Here is a 15,574-nt window from a genome sequence, read left to right as displayed (position 1 = left end):
GTTTAATAATGTGATTTCATATGCATATCTTCAAAAACATTAGTGTAAATAAGATTCTTATTAAGTATATGCACAGTGCATGGCATAAAAGAGATGTCTGTGCAATAAAAGGGGATGTCCAGATAACAATTCCATAATTTACTGCATAAAAATGCATGCATTAGAAATAGTAGTGTTAAGGTGTCATGCAAAACAAATATTGTTAAACTAAAATATCTGTAATATTTTGTGAAAAGTTATAAACTTCAGATTAAAACTTATGTGTCATACACAGATTTTTTTGATTTATGGATCTTAAATAAGTCGTGACATTTATCATGCTTCAATCAAATTTGTAGCAGTGTGCTGAATATCATAAAATAAAATAAAAAATACAGGTACACATTTATATTTTCATGATAGAATTTGGCTCTTATTTACACTAAGTAAATGTATTGATTATTTAAATAAATAAATAAAAATAGGCATGTTCATAAAAAGTTTTATAAATGTCAAAGCATGTATAACAAATTGATAAACAATGCTCGATTTATAAAAAATGTGGATTTTAAATTTATTTTATTTTTAAAATGTCCCAAATAATATTCCAAGACGGACTTCGAAATTTTGGTTTTTTCCTTTAAACATAACTGACATGGATTTGAGAATAAGAAATATTGTTGAACAACATCAAAGAGGAAGAACCAGTTCATCATGTAATGACGTTTTCAGCTTATCGTGTAACGAATAGAAAATCAATTGTTCAATCTTATCATTAGCTTTACTTCAATTTCAGACATGTCCGGAAAATAAAATAAAAATAAAAAAACAAAGTATTTGAAGTCATATTCAAACAGAGGATATATGAGAATGCAGTACACATGTAAAGATGTATCCAAAGGATTATCGTAGAAAACCCTCGAAGTTGTCGAGCATTGTGTGTTGCGGAGGCCGTCGGCTCAACGGCGCTCCACCGCCAGTAAACGCATGCGTTGCCAGCTTCAGCGTTGAGAGCTCCACCGTCGGAAACATTGCTCTGGAAGGCGATGATGCCATGCCGTCGAAGGTTTACTCATGCAGTGTTCGACGCAGAACACACCACTCCTACTCGAATCTTCTCACCCGCCATTCACCACAGCTTTCATTCATTCCCTAAACCTTCCTGCTCTGATCCATTTTCTCGTTAACCTCCGGCTTGATTCTATCTTCGTTCCCGACTCTTAGCTTGCTTCTTGCTCTCAACCTCTTCCTCGCAACTGATTGCGTCCTCTTCCTCCGCTATCACTCACTCACCGCAAGATCCCGGCAAATTTCGTACCTCTTTAACTGACGTTTCCAGAGCTATGTCTGAAAACGCGCGCACACCAAACATTTCCAGAGAACGTCGCTGATGTATCCAACTCACCTCAACGAAGAGCCCAAACGTGTTGCACTCAATCAAAACCCGCAGAGTCACAAATCCGCTGCTAACAGCGCACAAGACGAAACAGTGCCCGAGCAATAAAGTGCAATGAATCTTAAAATAGCTTGTGATTATTGGTAGATTTCCGCAATCTTGACGATGGCGTAGATTTAGGGTCGCAGTTGAGAGATCTTTCTCCGTCGACCTCGACCAAGACGTCCGTCTAGGCGCGAAGAAGCACTTTGTTTCGTTGTTGCTTCCGAGCACATGAGCGCGTCCTCCGATCCTTTTTGTGTGTGTGTGTGTCTGTGTGTCTGTGTTTTTTTTTTTTTTTTTTTTTTTTTTTTTCTTTTCTTTTCTTTTCTAGTGTCGCTGGCTGCGTGTGTATAAGAGCATTTTGACAGGATCGGGACGCAGCCGTAAGCTGCATTTGAGGGAGAGTTGAAGCTGTGAAGCAGGGGGCCGAACTTGCAGGGAAGCGGGTCACTATGGGCATATTTGTGTCCAGGCTGTTGGCGACGTTGTTTGGAGATAAGGAAGCGCGTATTCTTGTCCTTGGTTTGGACAACGCCGGGAAGACGACCATCCTTTGTATCCATTTTTAAACCGGACTGTTCTCGAGGTTTTGCTGCTTAGGGTAATCGCGGCATTGTGACACTATTTACAAACCTAGCATCTGGTTCTAGGTCGATGCGGAGACAATAAAGATTAGTTTCGGGAGTAAATAGTCAAGCTTAGAAGGTGTGCGGGGGCGAGTTGTGGAGGATACATTTGCTTGCGCCGTTTTGTGATAAAGTTTGAGTTCATCTTGCTTCTTTTGTTCGCTATGAGCTATTTTTAGGAGATCATGTGATTATTTGGTTTAGGGTGGTGGTGTTTGTCACCTCATTGAAGGAATGTACACATTTGTTACCTTAATCACTCTGAACAGATCGATTGCAAGTCGGAGAGGTCGTCTCAACCATTCCTAGTAAGTAACTTTTGAGATTTATTTTGGAATTTTCTAATGGTAGCCGTGTACGTTGTCCTTACATCAGTTCTACGAAGTGTGTAATATATTCAGCTCTGTGTCTTTTCTTACTGTGATTTTATTAGTTTTTGCTGGACCAAGGTAGACTTGTCAGGAGTGCACGATTTAATGTGCCTAGTTTTACTTGTCAATTTTTCTTAAAAGCATTCTGTAATTTTTTTTGCTGCAATCGGTTTATTGACTTGGAAGTGTCGAAAATCTACACATTTTCTTTAAAGTGAAGCATAAGGTGGTACAGTCTTTCCAAACTTAGAGGCTTTGACGTGTATATGCATGTTACCTCCATTCGTCCCAGACGTGTTGTGTGCATACCTGATCGCAATTCCTGTATTGTGGTGGTTGCAGCTATTGGCTTTAATGTGGAGACTGTGCAATACAACAATATTAAATTTCAAGTTTGGGATCTAGGTTCGTGTCGCGAGCACAGGATTTTTTTATTTTTTATTTATAATTTGGTAATTTAAGTTTTTTATTCTCTCATGTGAATGTCACCCTTGTGTGTCAGGACTACGAGTTCAGTTGCAATTTTTTACGTTTCAATTCGTCCTGTCATTTCTCCTTGCTATGTAGTCTATATTATTTTGTGGTTCTAACCATTTGTGATTATGTCAGGGGGTCAAACGAGTATCAGGTAACTTATTTAACTCCCGAATTCAGGTTGGAATTTCTATTTTGATGAATGATTTCTATGAATTGTGACTCTGACTTCCGAATGAATCAAATCGTAATTTTGTTTGGGAAATTTTTGCAGACCTTATTGGCGATGCTATTACCCAAACACACAAGCAATCATCTACGTGGTAGACTCCAGTGATACAGAACGCATGTCCACGGCTCAAGATGAGTTTCATGCTATTCTTCAGGTAATAATTGGTACTGCCTTTCGTGAGTAGAAACTAGATCTGAGCAATGCCGCTGTGTACTGTTGATGTTTTGCACACTATACATCACTCGTGGTTGACGTGTAAATTAAGCATTATCGTGGAGGGTACTTTGGGTAGTTGAAGTGCCAGCTTCTTTGTGATCCGTTGAACCTATCGCTTGAAGTTCACTTAAGGCTTGGATACACGAAGCTTTGTGCCCGTATTGTGGACTGCTTACTGAGTTTAGTCAGATGATATTTCATCGCCTCGAACTAAGGAATCAACTAGTGACCTGCTGGATCGGCAGTTTGTTTAGAGAACCTAGTAACGAGACAGGTATGTCAGGGTGGCACTGACCAATCAATAGATTCTGATAATTTATATTTAAGTTTCTGAATACGCTAGATCTCTTCATAAGGTAGATTTGGATCCTGAATGTCCACATGCAGTATGGATGTTGCTGCCTTGGTTGATGACATGATATGGTGACTATCCACCGTACTCTAAGAGATTGTTCTCATGGGTTCTTAAATCCATACCCCGGATAGCTTGAATTCTTTAGTATATTAATACCTCTATCACTTCCTCATTTGGGACTAGTGCATGCTGTCGACCAGGGTGAAGAGTCTCTTGCAACTTGATCGTTTAAGATATGGTCCTTGTTACTTTTTCATAAGGTTACTCTCGACATGCGTTTATGTAATGCTAACGAAACCAGCTCCGCATACATGCATGCTTAACTGGAAAATATTTGAGGTACGATATCATATTGGGTGAAATACTGTGGTGCAGTGATTCAGTTGCATTGTGCTTAGCTAACACTAAAACGTTGTTACTCGAGTGTTTTGACAGGAGGAGGAGCTGAAAGATTCTGTGATACTTATTTATGCAAATAAGCAGGTATGTTGATGCTGACTTTTCAATTTGCTGCATTGGTAGGTTTGTTCAACATCTCTGTGGAATGCGCCTAGTGTCAAGCTCGCCTATTAATATATTTAACGTATCCATTATTGCCATTCCTGTATCAAATTGCTTGTGACCGAAGAGTGAGTTTCACTTGAAGCAAATTTTAGTTAGTTTGCAGTGCGCAATGATGTGATACGTGTGAATGCATCTCCTCTGGTTGGCAGGATTTGCCTGGAGCCCTCGATGCAGCAGCTGTTTCAGAGGCATTGAATTTGCATACTATCAAAAACAGGCAATGGTCCATATTCAAGACCTCAGCCATCAAGGGTGATGGACTTTTTGAGGGCTTGGACTGGTACAATTCTGAAACACTTACAACGAATGTTGTGTTTGGTAAAGTTCTATATTATGGGCATAGAGCATGTAACAAGTAGATTTAGGCTTATGTATGTTAACGGGATGAATGTGAAAAGTCTAGAGGTTTCGGTTATCGTGTTTTTGTTTTACTTCATTCTAAACAATTTTTCTAGATTCAATTTGACTTTGTACTAAGCAGCTCCCTATCCTCCAGTGTTTCTTTGTAGTTGGAGTTCTTCCTGTAGTACGTGCATTAACATTGCGTTCTTTTAAGGGATTGTGAATCCCCGCTAGTATGGACTTTTAAATTTATCATCTTTGGAATTTGTGGGCAGGCTCAGCAACACTCTGAAGTCGGGGAAAAAGTAAACATACTGTAAGTGTAATCTTTCAACATCTTGTCCTTTGCAGTATATGTGATGGTATCAAATCTCAAGGATTATAAATTTCACTTGTTCACTAGCATTCACATGTTCCATCCAGTGGCTGGATTTCCTATAGTATCTTGTCTTTTCATTTATGTTGCTTTCATTATACAAGATGCTTGATCGTGAATTCCATCTGCATATACACTATCTGTATCAAGAATGTACATTGCATTTTGATCCATCACAGAGCATCAAAACTGCACCTGACTTGTTTTCCATGTATGTGGATTTGACGTGTGAAGGGAATTTGCTCTTTGCAACTTGGCAGTTCACAACGATCATTGTGCAGTGGATCGTGAGATGTTAGAGAGGGAAGCAGTGCTGGTATGAGGATCCTGCAATAGGTGAAGCTTTGTATAGATCATTTTAAGTAGGCTAACATGTGGCACATATGGGCATTAAAGAGATTGCAATTTGTAATGATAAGATTCAAGTAAATCCACAATGTTTCTGTATTGTGGATGATCATGTTCTGTAGACTTTCTATGGTACAACCTCGGTAAAATTCTCTACAGTTAAACTACAGTCGTATCAGACATTCACATGAAACTATCAGTTCACATCTCGAGTTATCTAGTTCCGTTAAATTAGTAGATCACGAAGAAGACCACAGCTGGGGATCACACAGTGAAACCTGACGTTGATCACTGTTGAGCCCAAATAGGCAATTGCATCCTGGCACTTATTGGTCTTGAGTCATCTTTTTCTTACTGCCTTGTTTGGTTCTCGTAAAAGGGTCTGTTTAATGTGTTCATGTGATGGATAGAGTCATGCCACTGTCATCTCATTTCTGAGATATCAATTTCCACCCAATGTGTTCCAAAGTAGTCCCCATATTTATGGTTATAGCCTGAGGATTTGTTATTGAGATGACACTACGTATTCCACAATGAACCTTTACATGGTTAAGCATTCAAATGAAGAACTCAGAATTGACTATTGGGATCCTTCGCACCCAAACTAAATATACGATAATATGTAACCATGAACGAATGCCTCTGTTACAACAGATCTACACTTACGTATATAATACATATTTCATATTCTCAATAACGTTACCAATCTCAACCAATGAATTATTTACACTTCAAAACATCAAACACTCTCGCGCACATTTTAGGCTCAGCTACTTCAATTACATCTCCACGTAGATCAATAGCGGTTAGTGGTACCCACTATCGCACTGCTCCTGACCAACAAGGCAACACTGGAGCCGATTACGCGTGGACCTTTCCTCCACGTCAGATTTACAGGGATCGATAAATGAGTGACGTGGAATAGGAGGGGTCGTGAGGCCTCAGGGTTTCCAGTTAGGGTTGCGAGGAGCGTGCGTTTTTCTTTGCTTCGCCGAATGCGTCGTCGCCATCGTCATTTTCTTCTTCTCCTTCTTCTTCTCCTTCATCATCTTTATCGAGGCTGTCGTCGCACGCGATAGCGTTTTCCTTTCATAGTTGAGAGTGCCGCTGCTGGTCCGTATCGCCCGAGTGCGCACCGCTGTGAAGGCTTCGAAGCGTGCAGAGTAGCAGCCTCCGCCATGGGGGGGATAAGGGATTTCCGATGGGGGGACGCAGCGGAGGAGGACGACGGAATCGAGGGCGTCTTGCCGCCCACGCAAGTCATCGGCCCTGACGAGAAGGGTATCAAGATTATTATTGAGTGGAGGAAGGACGACGAGGGGAAGCGTACCAAGGTCACCAAGACTGTTCGCGTCAAGAAACAGGTATGGCCATGTGGGTGAAATTGTGCGGCTTGTGCGTCGTTTTTGGACTCGGTCGGTAGAGGGGTTAGCTTTGGGTTCTTTATGACTTGTTTTTGTGATTAGAACTTGCTTTTTAAGGTGTAGCTGAGGTTGCGCTACCGTGCAGTCGTTAGGGTTGAAGCTTTAGGGTATAGGAATGGTGGGGCAGAAGTTTATGAGCTCGTTCGTATGAACAGGTGAAGAAGCTGAATCCGGCCGCTATTCGAAGGCGGTCTTTGAAGAAGTTCGGTGACGCACTTTCTCAAAATGCATCTGAAAACCGAACGGTAGTCTCGACTGAGGAAATCTTTCTGGAGAGAACCAGACCAGCTGGTGCCAAACAAGAGGCGGAGAAGGGTGCCGATCTTGCGCTGCTTGGGAATGCTTCACTTATCGTCTGCAGGACGTGTGGAAAGAAAGGAGATCACTGGACCTCGAAGTGCCCCTTCAAGGAGTTGGCTGCAAGTAAGAACTTCCCTGGTGCAGGTGAGAAGCCACCGACTGACGAAGATGTTCCAGGCATGTCCGGCGGCGCTGGAGGTAAGGGATCTTATGTGCCTCCTAGCATGCGTGGCGCGAAGGGTAACGAAGGAGAGAGTATGAAACGACCTGGAAGAGATGACAACTCTATCCGAGTTACGAATCTGTCGGAGGATACTCGTGAACAGGATCTTCAGGAGTTGTTCCGACCCTTTGGTAACATTTCTCGTATTTACGTTGCTTTCGACCGTGAAACCGGGCTCAGCCGTGGTTTTGCTTTCATCAATTTTGTCAATCGGTACGGATTTCGACTCTTGTTAAATCATCTACTTTCTAGATTATAATGTTATTAATTTCACAATTGTTGGTATCTGGGGCTCTAGTGTGGTTTGCAATGATGGCCGTCGTCATCATGGAGAACACTATGCTGAACATCAACAACCTTGTTAGTTGTAGCTTAGTGAATTCACTCACAAATGCGATGTCATACTTTGTCAACTGTATAGCTACCTGCATAATTGTAGAATGAATGGAACTACCTGGTGAAGAAGAATGACCTGTTACCAATACTATGAAAACTTATTTCATGTTCATTGGTGCAGGGATGATGCTATTCGAGCAATCAATAAGTTGGATGGATATGGATACGATAACCTCATTTTGCGTGTGGAATGGGCGACCCCCCGGGCGGATAGATCTTAGAGTACTTGGGCTTTTGCATTTCAGACTGTATTACAGGGGATTCTGTTTTGAGCCTTGGAGCTTGCTGTGGGAAGCTTCAACTACGTACTAGTTGCTGGGATTGTTTTACTTTTTGGTACTTTAATGCGGATCAATAAATTCTGCACGTTTAACACAGATTGTCTATGTGTGAGTACTCGTTAAGAATTGCATTTTAGGTTTTATGTGTTACAGTCGAGTATCACTTGCACTTTCGTCTGGGTAAACTCTGTTGGCATGAAACTAAGCTGCGCAAACTCATGAGTTCATCTTGATAGACGGGTTGCAATCACTCAATTTGCGAGTCTAACGGAAAATCCTGCTTTTCTGCTTAAACCAAAACCCAGTTGAGTAGTTGCATCAATCTTGTGAGTGAGAAACCAATGACCCCAAAGATTTCTTTTCTGGATGGTATGTAGTTTTTTAGAATGAAGGATATAGGTGGAACACTGATGATAGTAAATTCTTTTAAATCCGCATAGTAGTTTGTTAGTAGTATCTGGCGGGTATGGCCTTGTTTTAGATATACTCCCTCCGTTTGATAACGTATGAGATTCAGACTTTTGAATGTCTATCTTTTCCTTTCGAAAGTGATATACTTTCAAGTTACTTCTAAATAGTAACAGTTTGATGTGAGTAAATTTATATGGAGGGGATTTGTTTATTGGTTAATCAATAGTGCTGAATAAAAACGAACACATTTATGCTACTTCTATTATTAAAAGCAAAAATATAATTGCATTATAAAACCCCGAGTTCAATCACAAAACGTGTTGTATATTAAGAGTGGAAAACCAACCACTGTGTTTGTGTTTGAAAGCTTAAAATGTATTGTGAATCTCAACTGTACATCGTTTTCACAAGACAAAATAAAAGATGGTGGCCAAATGTCAAATGTCTATTGTTTCTTACCATCAATGTCATGTTTACTTCAATTTTTGTTAGAAGAATTTAAGGACACAAAAAACTTTCAAAGATTTAAACAGTTCTTTTTAATCTTATGTAGCTTGTTCAACTTTAAGAGAATTAAAAAATAAGAATAAAAACTGCAACAGTTCAGTTTTAACAAGTGATGTTTCATGACAATCAAGTTATAAATTTCCAAAGTAGAAAATCATGATGTCTGAAAAAAATAAAATAAAAGTTAAGATAAAAGTATAAGAATAATCTTTACACTTTATTAAAAGTAGCATTAAAAAATGTTTGAACAAATGACATTGTGATCAATATCTAGTTAGAAATGTTGTCTTTTGGAATTAAATTGTGGCATGGAAAACTACCTAGTTAATAAAAAAATTACAAACATAGTTTATTTTTATGAAAAAAAAATAGTTAAATTACAAACTTTGAAACTGAACTATAATATTTGAAATATTACAAAACACCCAAGATAATCGAAGTAGAAAAAGAAAATTAATGAACTTTATTGAAATCAAAATATTAGTAAATTAAAAAATATTTACTATTGATGTTAATAGCTATAATTTTGTTTAATCAGCATAGAGAGAAAGAATGAATTTCAAATACAAATCATATAAGATGTTTCATTATTGATGTCTATTATTCAAAAACGTAGAAATAGTTTAAATAATTTTTAAGGGAAGAGGTACTATTTTATAGTGCAGGTTTGGTAAAATAATTTGAACAGGAAAAAAGAGTATTAAATTATGTCACATAATTGTGAAATTATGTATGTATGTATGTATGTATGTAGAACGTAAACAATTTATGTAACTTGTGCAATCATAAAATTAAAATTCAAATATTATAACTCGGTGATGTTTTTGTGCAAAGCTTACTCTTAGAGTGAATGTTGTATGACTTTTATTTTATTTTTTTAATCTGTAAGGATGTTACAGAATACAAATATCATCTAGAAAATAGTCCTTTTGTTTTAAACTTTTACTTCAAATTTAATGTCTATTTAATTTTTTATTCTAAAATCTAATTTTACTCAAAATCATATATATATATATATATATATATATATACATACATGTGATTATGATTTTTTTAGTTTTTAAAAATATTATTATTATTCACCTCAAAACTTCTATTAATAGAATATATACTTAAAATATTTTTTTTACATACTTATAAAAAGTATAACTTATATTTTTATAATTTTAAATGTAAAGTAGGATGTGTAGTTTGTAATAAAATATACAAATTAATTATGTGATATTTTTCTTTATTATAATATTAGTATAAGAATAATTATATGTGGTTTGAGTTTCAAAAATATTTTTATAGAAATAACTTTAATTATATATATACATGGAAAAATCTTCATATCAAAGAAAAAACTTTCAATGAATTCATCATTAATACTAATAATATATTAAATATATAAGTAAATGTGAAAGTAAAATAAGTAACATTGTAAAAGATATTACTTTAAATAAGTTGCTATTGATTAAACAATTGGCTCTTGGTATGTAAAAAGGCCAAGAGATAAAGTAGATGAATGGACCAAGGATCTTAAGAATATAAAAATATGCTAAAGGCATCTTTTCATAATAGATAAGACAACAATAGATAGTCTCAGTAGAATGTTGGATGGATGCATTCATCAAAGGGTGGAAGTTGTCCATTAGGGCAGCAAATATCACCTACAAGTAACAGATGTTGGAAGTGAGAGATATCTTACTACATACTCTCTTTGTGTGCAACCTTGCTGATACTAAGAGTTGTGACTTCATAGTGTTGGTTCTTCAATAGGTTATGGCTCCACTCATCTTTAATTGTGAGTTTTGAAGTTCTTTAAAGTCTTACTTATTGTGAAGAATAGATCTTTTGGTTGTTGCTAATGTTAGGGTTTGATATGATCTAACTTCATTGTTATATCTAATTGTTAATGTAATTTTGCTCTTACTTGTTGTTAAGTGCATTGATAATTTTGGAGGTTGTTAAATACTTTAAAATAATGTTTTAAAACACTAGTATTGTGTTTCTTTGCTGATTTATATCATTTGTGATCTAGCATTGTGTTTTTATGTAGTAAACTTCCCTTGAGATCTTTTTATAGTAATAAGAAGTATTTTATAAAATTAGAAGTATTTAATGAAAGAAGAAGGATGATTGAAGAGTGGCAAAGCTTATACAAGAAGTTTAGATAGAATATAAGACTTGTGAGAAGTCCTATAAGTGAAGTTGATAGTGATTTAAAAGTGATATCACTAATTCACTTACAAAGAGGGCATTTTGGGTTTTTAAGATAGCATCTTCTTGTTAATTTTGAGAGCTCTTTCTTGTCTTTTTTTGATTTTCTTTGATATACCTTTTTTTTAGTCATAGCTTCAAGTGAAGGTGAAGATTTGAGAGTGATTGAAAAATTTAGGGGTAACAACTTTTACCATTGAAAGAAAAAAATGGAGCTTTTGTTTATTTCATTGGACCTTTAAAATATTGTGGATGAAAGTGAAGAGTCTCCAAAAGACAATGCTGATGTTAAAATGAAGGAGTACAAACGACTGGAAAAGAAGGCTTTTAGCATGATTGCATCAAATTTGGATGATGCCAACTTTTTATATATAATTACTTGCAATGGATCAGCAGAAGCATAAAAGACTCTTTGTAATATCTATGAGAGTAGAAACCTTGCCAATATTCTTTGAACAAGGAAGAAGTTCTTAATGGTAAAGATAGAAGAAAGAGATGACCTCATGGCTCATGTCAATAAGATAAAAGCACTTGCAAACCAACTTGCAGTTGTTGATAAGTCAGTTGATGATAAAGACATTGTGCTGACATTGCTTATGAGCCTTCTTGAGTCTTATAACTACCTCATTGTGGCATTGAAGTCTATCAATATGAAGGAGCTTACCATGAATTATGTGATATCAAGGCTTCTCCATAAAGTGACCAAGAAGAAAGAAAAAGAGCTTCAAAGTGATGATTTGGTTCTATTTTCAAGACAATGCAAATGTAGATATTTTCATCGATGTGATAATTCAAAAAGTAATATGAGAAATTATTTTATTTATATTAGATAGATAGCATGTTGCTAAAGGCCTTAGAAATGGCAAACTCTACTTTATCAATTGTAAGAATGTGAATAGAGTAGAAGTGGCAGCATTTGCTGATTTTCCACAAGATCAAGACAAGTTTGAAATTTTGCATCAATGATTTTGCCATTTGAATGCCAAAAGCATGAAAGAGCTCCAATCCATAGTAAGTGGCTTGGATCTTGGTAAATTCAAGCACAGTGCCTTCACACTTGCTTGTGAAGGTTGTATACAAGGCAAACAACAAAGGACTTTATTTTCAAGAGGAGTTGCAACATGTATAAGCAAATTGTTGGAGATTGTACATTTTGATGTTTGTGGACTGATAAAGACACCATCAATTGGAAGAACAAGGTACTTTATTACATTTATTGATGATTTTTCAAAAAAAGTATAGATTTATATTATTAAAGTCTAAAATGAATATTTCTTAAGATTTAAAGAGTTTAAAACTCTTATAGAGAAACAATGTGAGTGCAAGTTCAAAGTATTGTACACAAATAATGAAGGTGAATACATATTAAAATATTTTGATGAATTCTTGAAGATTCAAGGAGTTGTAAGACAATCCTCTATTTTCTACACTCCATAACAAAATGAGGTTGCTGAAAGAACAAATTGTACTATTGTAGAGATAGCAAAGAGTATGCTTCATGTACAAAACCTTGAGCATGGATATTAGACAGAAGCAGTGATAAATGCAGTGTATATAAGGAATAGGTTTTCAAGAAAAGCACTCACATCAATGATTCTTTAAAAAGCTTGGAGTGGCAAAAAACCTTGTATTTTATACATGAAGATTTTTGGATTCATTACTGTGATTGCCGTTTTACTTATTCTACAATTCCTTCTAGAATAAACATGTATAGGAGAATTCAAACATAAGGAAAGACTAAGCACATGAGTTTCACTTGTTAGGATCACACAATTAACTATATTCCGAACTACTAAAACACTAAGAAACACTACAATGCTTCTTTCCAGTGACAATACTCCTTCATCAACTGATAACCACAATGTGTAATCCTGCACTCTCAAAAGACTGCTCAAAACTCAATAAATTCTATCCAATACCAAGAATAATAGACTTCACTCCAAGCAATCTGAATTCACAGAATTCCTATAATCACAAACTTCCTCTGTCAAAACACACACACACAACTCTCAATAAACAATAATCATAATCTTCCATCCATAATCAATCTTCCAATAACTTCTCATATAATTCAATCACTCAGTACTCCAATTACATAATCAATAACTCATAAATCAATCTCTGATTTATTCCACAGACTCACTTCTCAATATTCAAAAACTATCCATTACTCTTCAACAACAAAGAAAATAAAAAAACAAAGAGGAAGCACCAAGCTTAACCCCGGTTCATGACTATCATAGTCTGGCCCCCCGACAAACTTCTACAACTCTAATATAATTACTACTGATTTTCAGATTCTAACCGTAATCCTATAATAATCGCTTTTAATAATTGAATCCATCATCCATCCTCCTAAACTCATTATTCTATGGACTATTAGTTTATTTTACCAATATCTTATAAAAACGAACTAATATCTATTCTACAATTACCTATGCAAAGATATCAGATTGTATGAGGTTCAAACTTGATGCAAAAGATATAAAATATATTTTTTTTTGGATATTATGAAGGTATCAAGGCAAATGACTAATTTGAAACTATGAAGATCATCAAAAATCATGATGTAGAATTTTTGGAGCATAAAAATGCTTATGAGCACTTAAAGATGTGTCAAAGTGGGAGTAATGGTATATTTGTGGATACATCTTTAATTTCAATAAAAAAGAAGAAGAAGAGGATGATGACATTGATGATGGTGGAAATTCAAATCAGAATGAAGAATAAAAGAAAGTAGACCATAGTATGCTTGCAAATGCTCAAATCACCAATGAAAACTATTAAGATGTTCAAGATGATGATGATGATGAGTACCAATCTTTGAATGTGAAGAAACAAGTTTTAAGAGAGAAAAAGCTTACAAAAAACCTAGAAGGTGAATCTTCATCAACTGAAAGGATATATCTTTTGAAAGATAGAAAACAACTTAGTGCATGGTGGAAGAATTATATCTTTCTTCAAGTAACTAAAAAACATGTTAATATTAATTTTTTTATTGATCCATTGAATTTAATTGATGCAATGAAGTCCATAGATGCTATGAAGTAGGAGAATGCCATGGAAGAAGAATACAAATCACTCATGGACAATGGAACATAAGAATTGATTTAACTTCTACTAAATCAATCTTCAATTAATTGTAAGTGGGTGTTTAGAATCAAAAGGGGCGTAATAGGCAATGTTGTAAAATGCAAGTCTAGATTGGTTGCCAAAGGCTATTTACAAGTCGCAGGTATTGATTTCAATGAAAAATTTGTTCTTGTGGCCAAATTCACTACCATTAAAATCAATGTTGTAATTGGAGGAGCAATGGACTTTGAGATGCATCAAATGGATGTAAAAATGACTTTCTTGAATAGAAATCTAAAAGAAGACATCTATATGGATCAACCTTTAGGATTTATAGAAGAAAAAAAATAACATTTTGTTTGTAAGTTAAAGAAAGCTTTGTATAAGCTCAAGCTAGGTCTAAGGACATGGTATGAATGTATTGATACATTCTTTGTGAATGAAAGATTTTAAAGAGTGAATCTGATCATTGCTTATATGTGATGCAATCAAGTGAGTTCATATTAGTTGTCATTATCTATGTTGATGATTTGATCATCTTAACAAATACAATGAAAATGATAGATTAGTTGAAGGTAAAATTAGAAAAAGAATATGATATGAGTGATTTGAAAGAACTTCACTACTGTTTAAGAGTGGAGTTTGTGAAAGATTTTGATAAAAAGACCATTACAATGAATTAAAGTAAGTACATTAAAGAAGTGTTGGAATGAGTCAATATGGAAGAGTATAAGTCCATTGGAACACCTTTGAAGACCAATTTGAAGTTGATGAAACTTACAAATGAAGAATTTGCTGAAGTTGAAGGTTAAATGCAAGGTGTTCTATACAAGACAATAGTAGATTCACTTATGTATGCAATGGTTGGCACAAAAGTGGATCTTGCATATGCAATGAGTGTTATAAGCCAATACATGTCAAAGGCTGGACCAATCCATTAGACAACCATCAAAAGAATCATGAGATATTTAAAAGGTACTTTGTATCTCAAATTGTGCATTTAAAGTGATAACATTAGTTTGCATGGTTATTGTGATACAAATTGGAGTGGAAATACAAATGATAGAAGATTAAGAACAAGATATGTGTTTTTTGTTGGAGTGGGAGCTATCTCATGGAATTGTAAGAAACAACTAATAATTGCAAGATCAACAATGGAAGCGGAGTACATGGTAGCAAGCCACGGTGCAATTGAGGCAATATAGTTAAGACAACTTTTGGAAGACATTGGAGTACTGTAAATGAAATCAAGTCCAATAGAGTGTGACAATCAAGGATGTTTTATATTTCCAAAGGATCCAAAGTATCATTCAAGGACCAAACACATTGACATTTAGCATCATTTTATAATAAAGAAGATTGAAATTGAAGTGATTGATATGAAGTATTGTGCAACAAAAGACATACTTATTGATTTGGTGATAAAGATACTAGTAA

At 35.5% G+C, this 15,574-nt stretch overlaps 2 protein-coding genes across 2 annotated transcripts; both read left to right on the top strand.

Annotated features, from left to right (window-relative positions):
- The first annotated feature begins 1,614 nt into the window (after positions 1-1,614).
- Positions 1,615-5,488, top strand: LOC112286241 (ADP-ribosylation factor 1). Its single transcript, XM_024527950.3, has 9 exons — positions 1,615-1,972; positions 2,313-2,351; positions 2,757-2,819; positions 3,024-3,042; positions 3,163-3,274; positions 4,127-4,174; positions 4,405-4,535; positions 4,873-4,913; positions 5,208-5,488. The coding sequence occupies exons 1-8, from the start codon at positions 1,870-1,872 to the stop codon at positions 4,904-4,906; spliced, it is 549 nt and encodes a 182-aa protein (XP_024383718.1). The 5' UTR covers positions 1,615-1,869; the 3' UTR covers positions 4,907-4,913; positions 5,208-5,488.
- Positions 5,489-6,352: 864 nt separating this feature from the next.
- LOC112286239 (uncharacterized) lies at positions 6,353-8,041 on the top strand. The gene is made up of 3 exons (XM_024527948.3): positions 6,353-6,685; positions 6,901-7,481; positions 7,786-8,041. Exons 1-3 carry the CDS (start codon positions 6,500-6,502, stop codon positions 7,883-7,885), a joined length of 867 nt encoding a protein of 288 aa, XP_024383716.1. The 5' UTR covers positions 6,353-6,499; the 3' UTR covers positions 7,886-8,041.
- Positions 8,042-15,574: the final 7,533 nt, after the last annotated feature.

The sequence above is a fragment of the Physcomitrium patens genome, chromosome 9, assembly GCF_059467195.1.
Source record: "Physcomitrium patens ecotype Gransden chromosome 9, ASM5946719v1, whole genome shotgun sequence".
In the NCBI taxonomy this organism is placed as follows: domain Eukaryota; kingdom Viridiplantae; phylum Streptophyta; class Bryopsida; order Funariales; family Funariaceae; genus Physcomitrium; species Physcomitrium patens.
The sequence above is the reverse complement of the archived record's forward strand: the minus strand, read 5'-3'. Positions and strand labels throughout refer to the sequence as shown.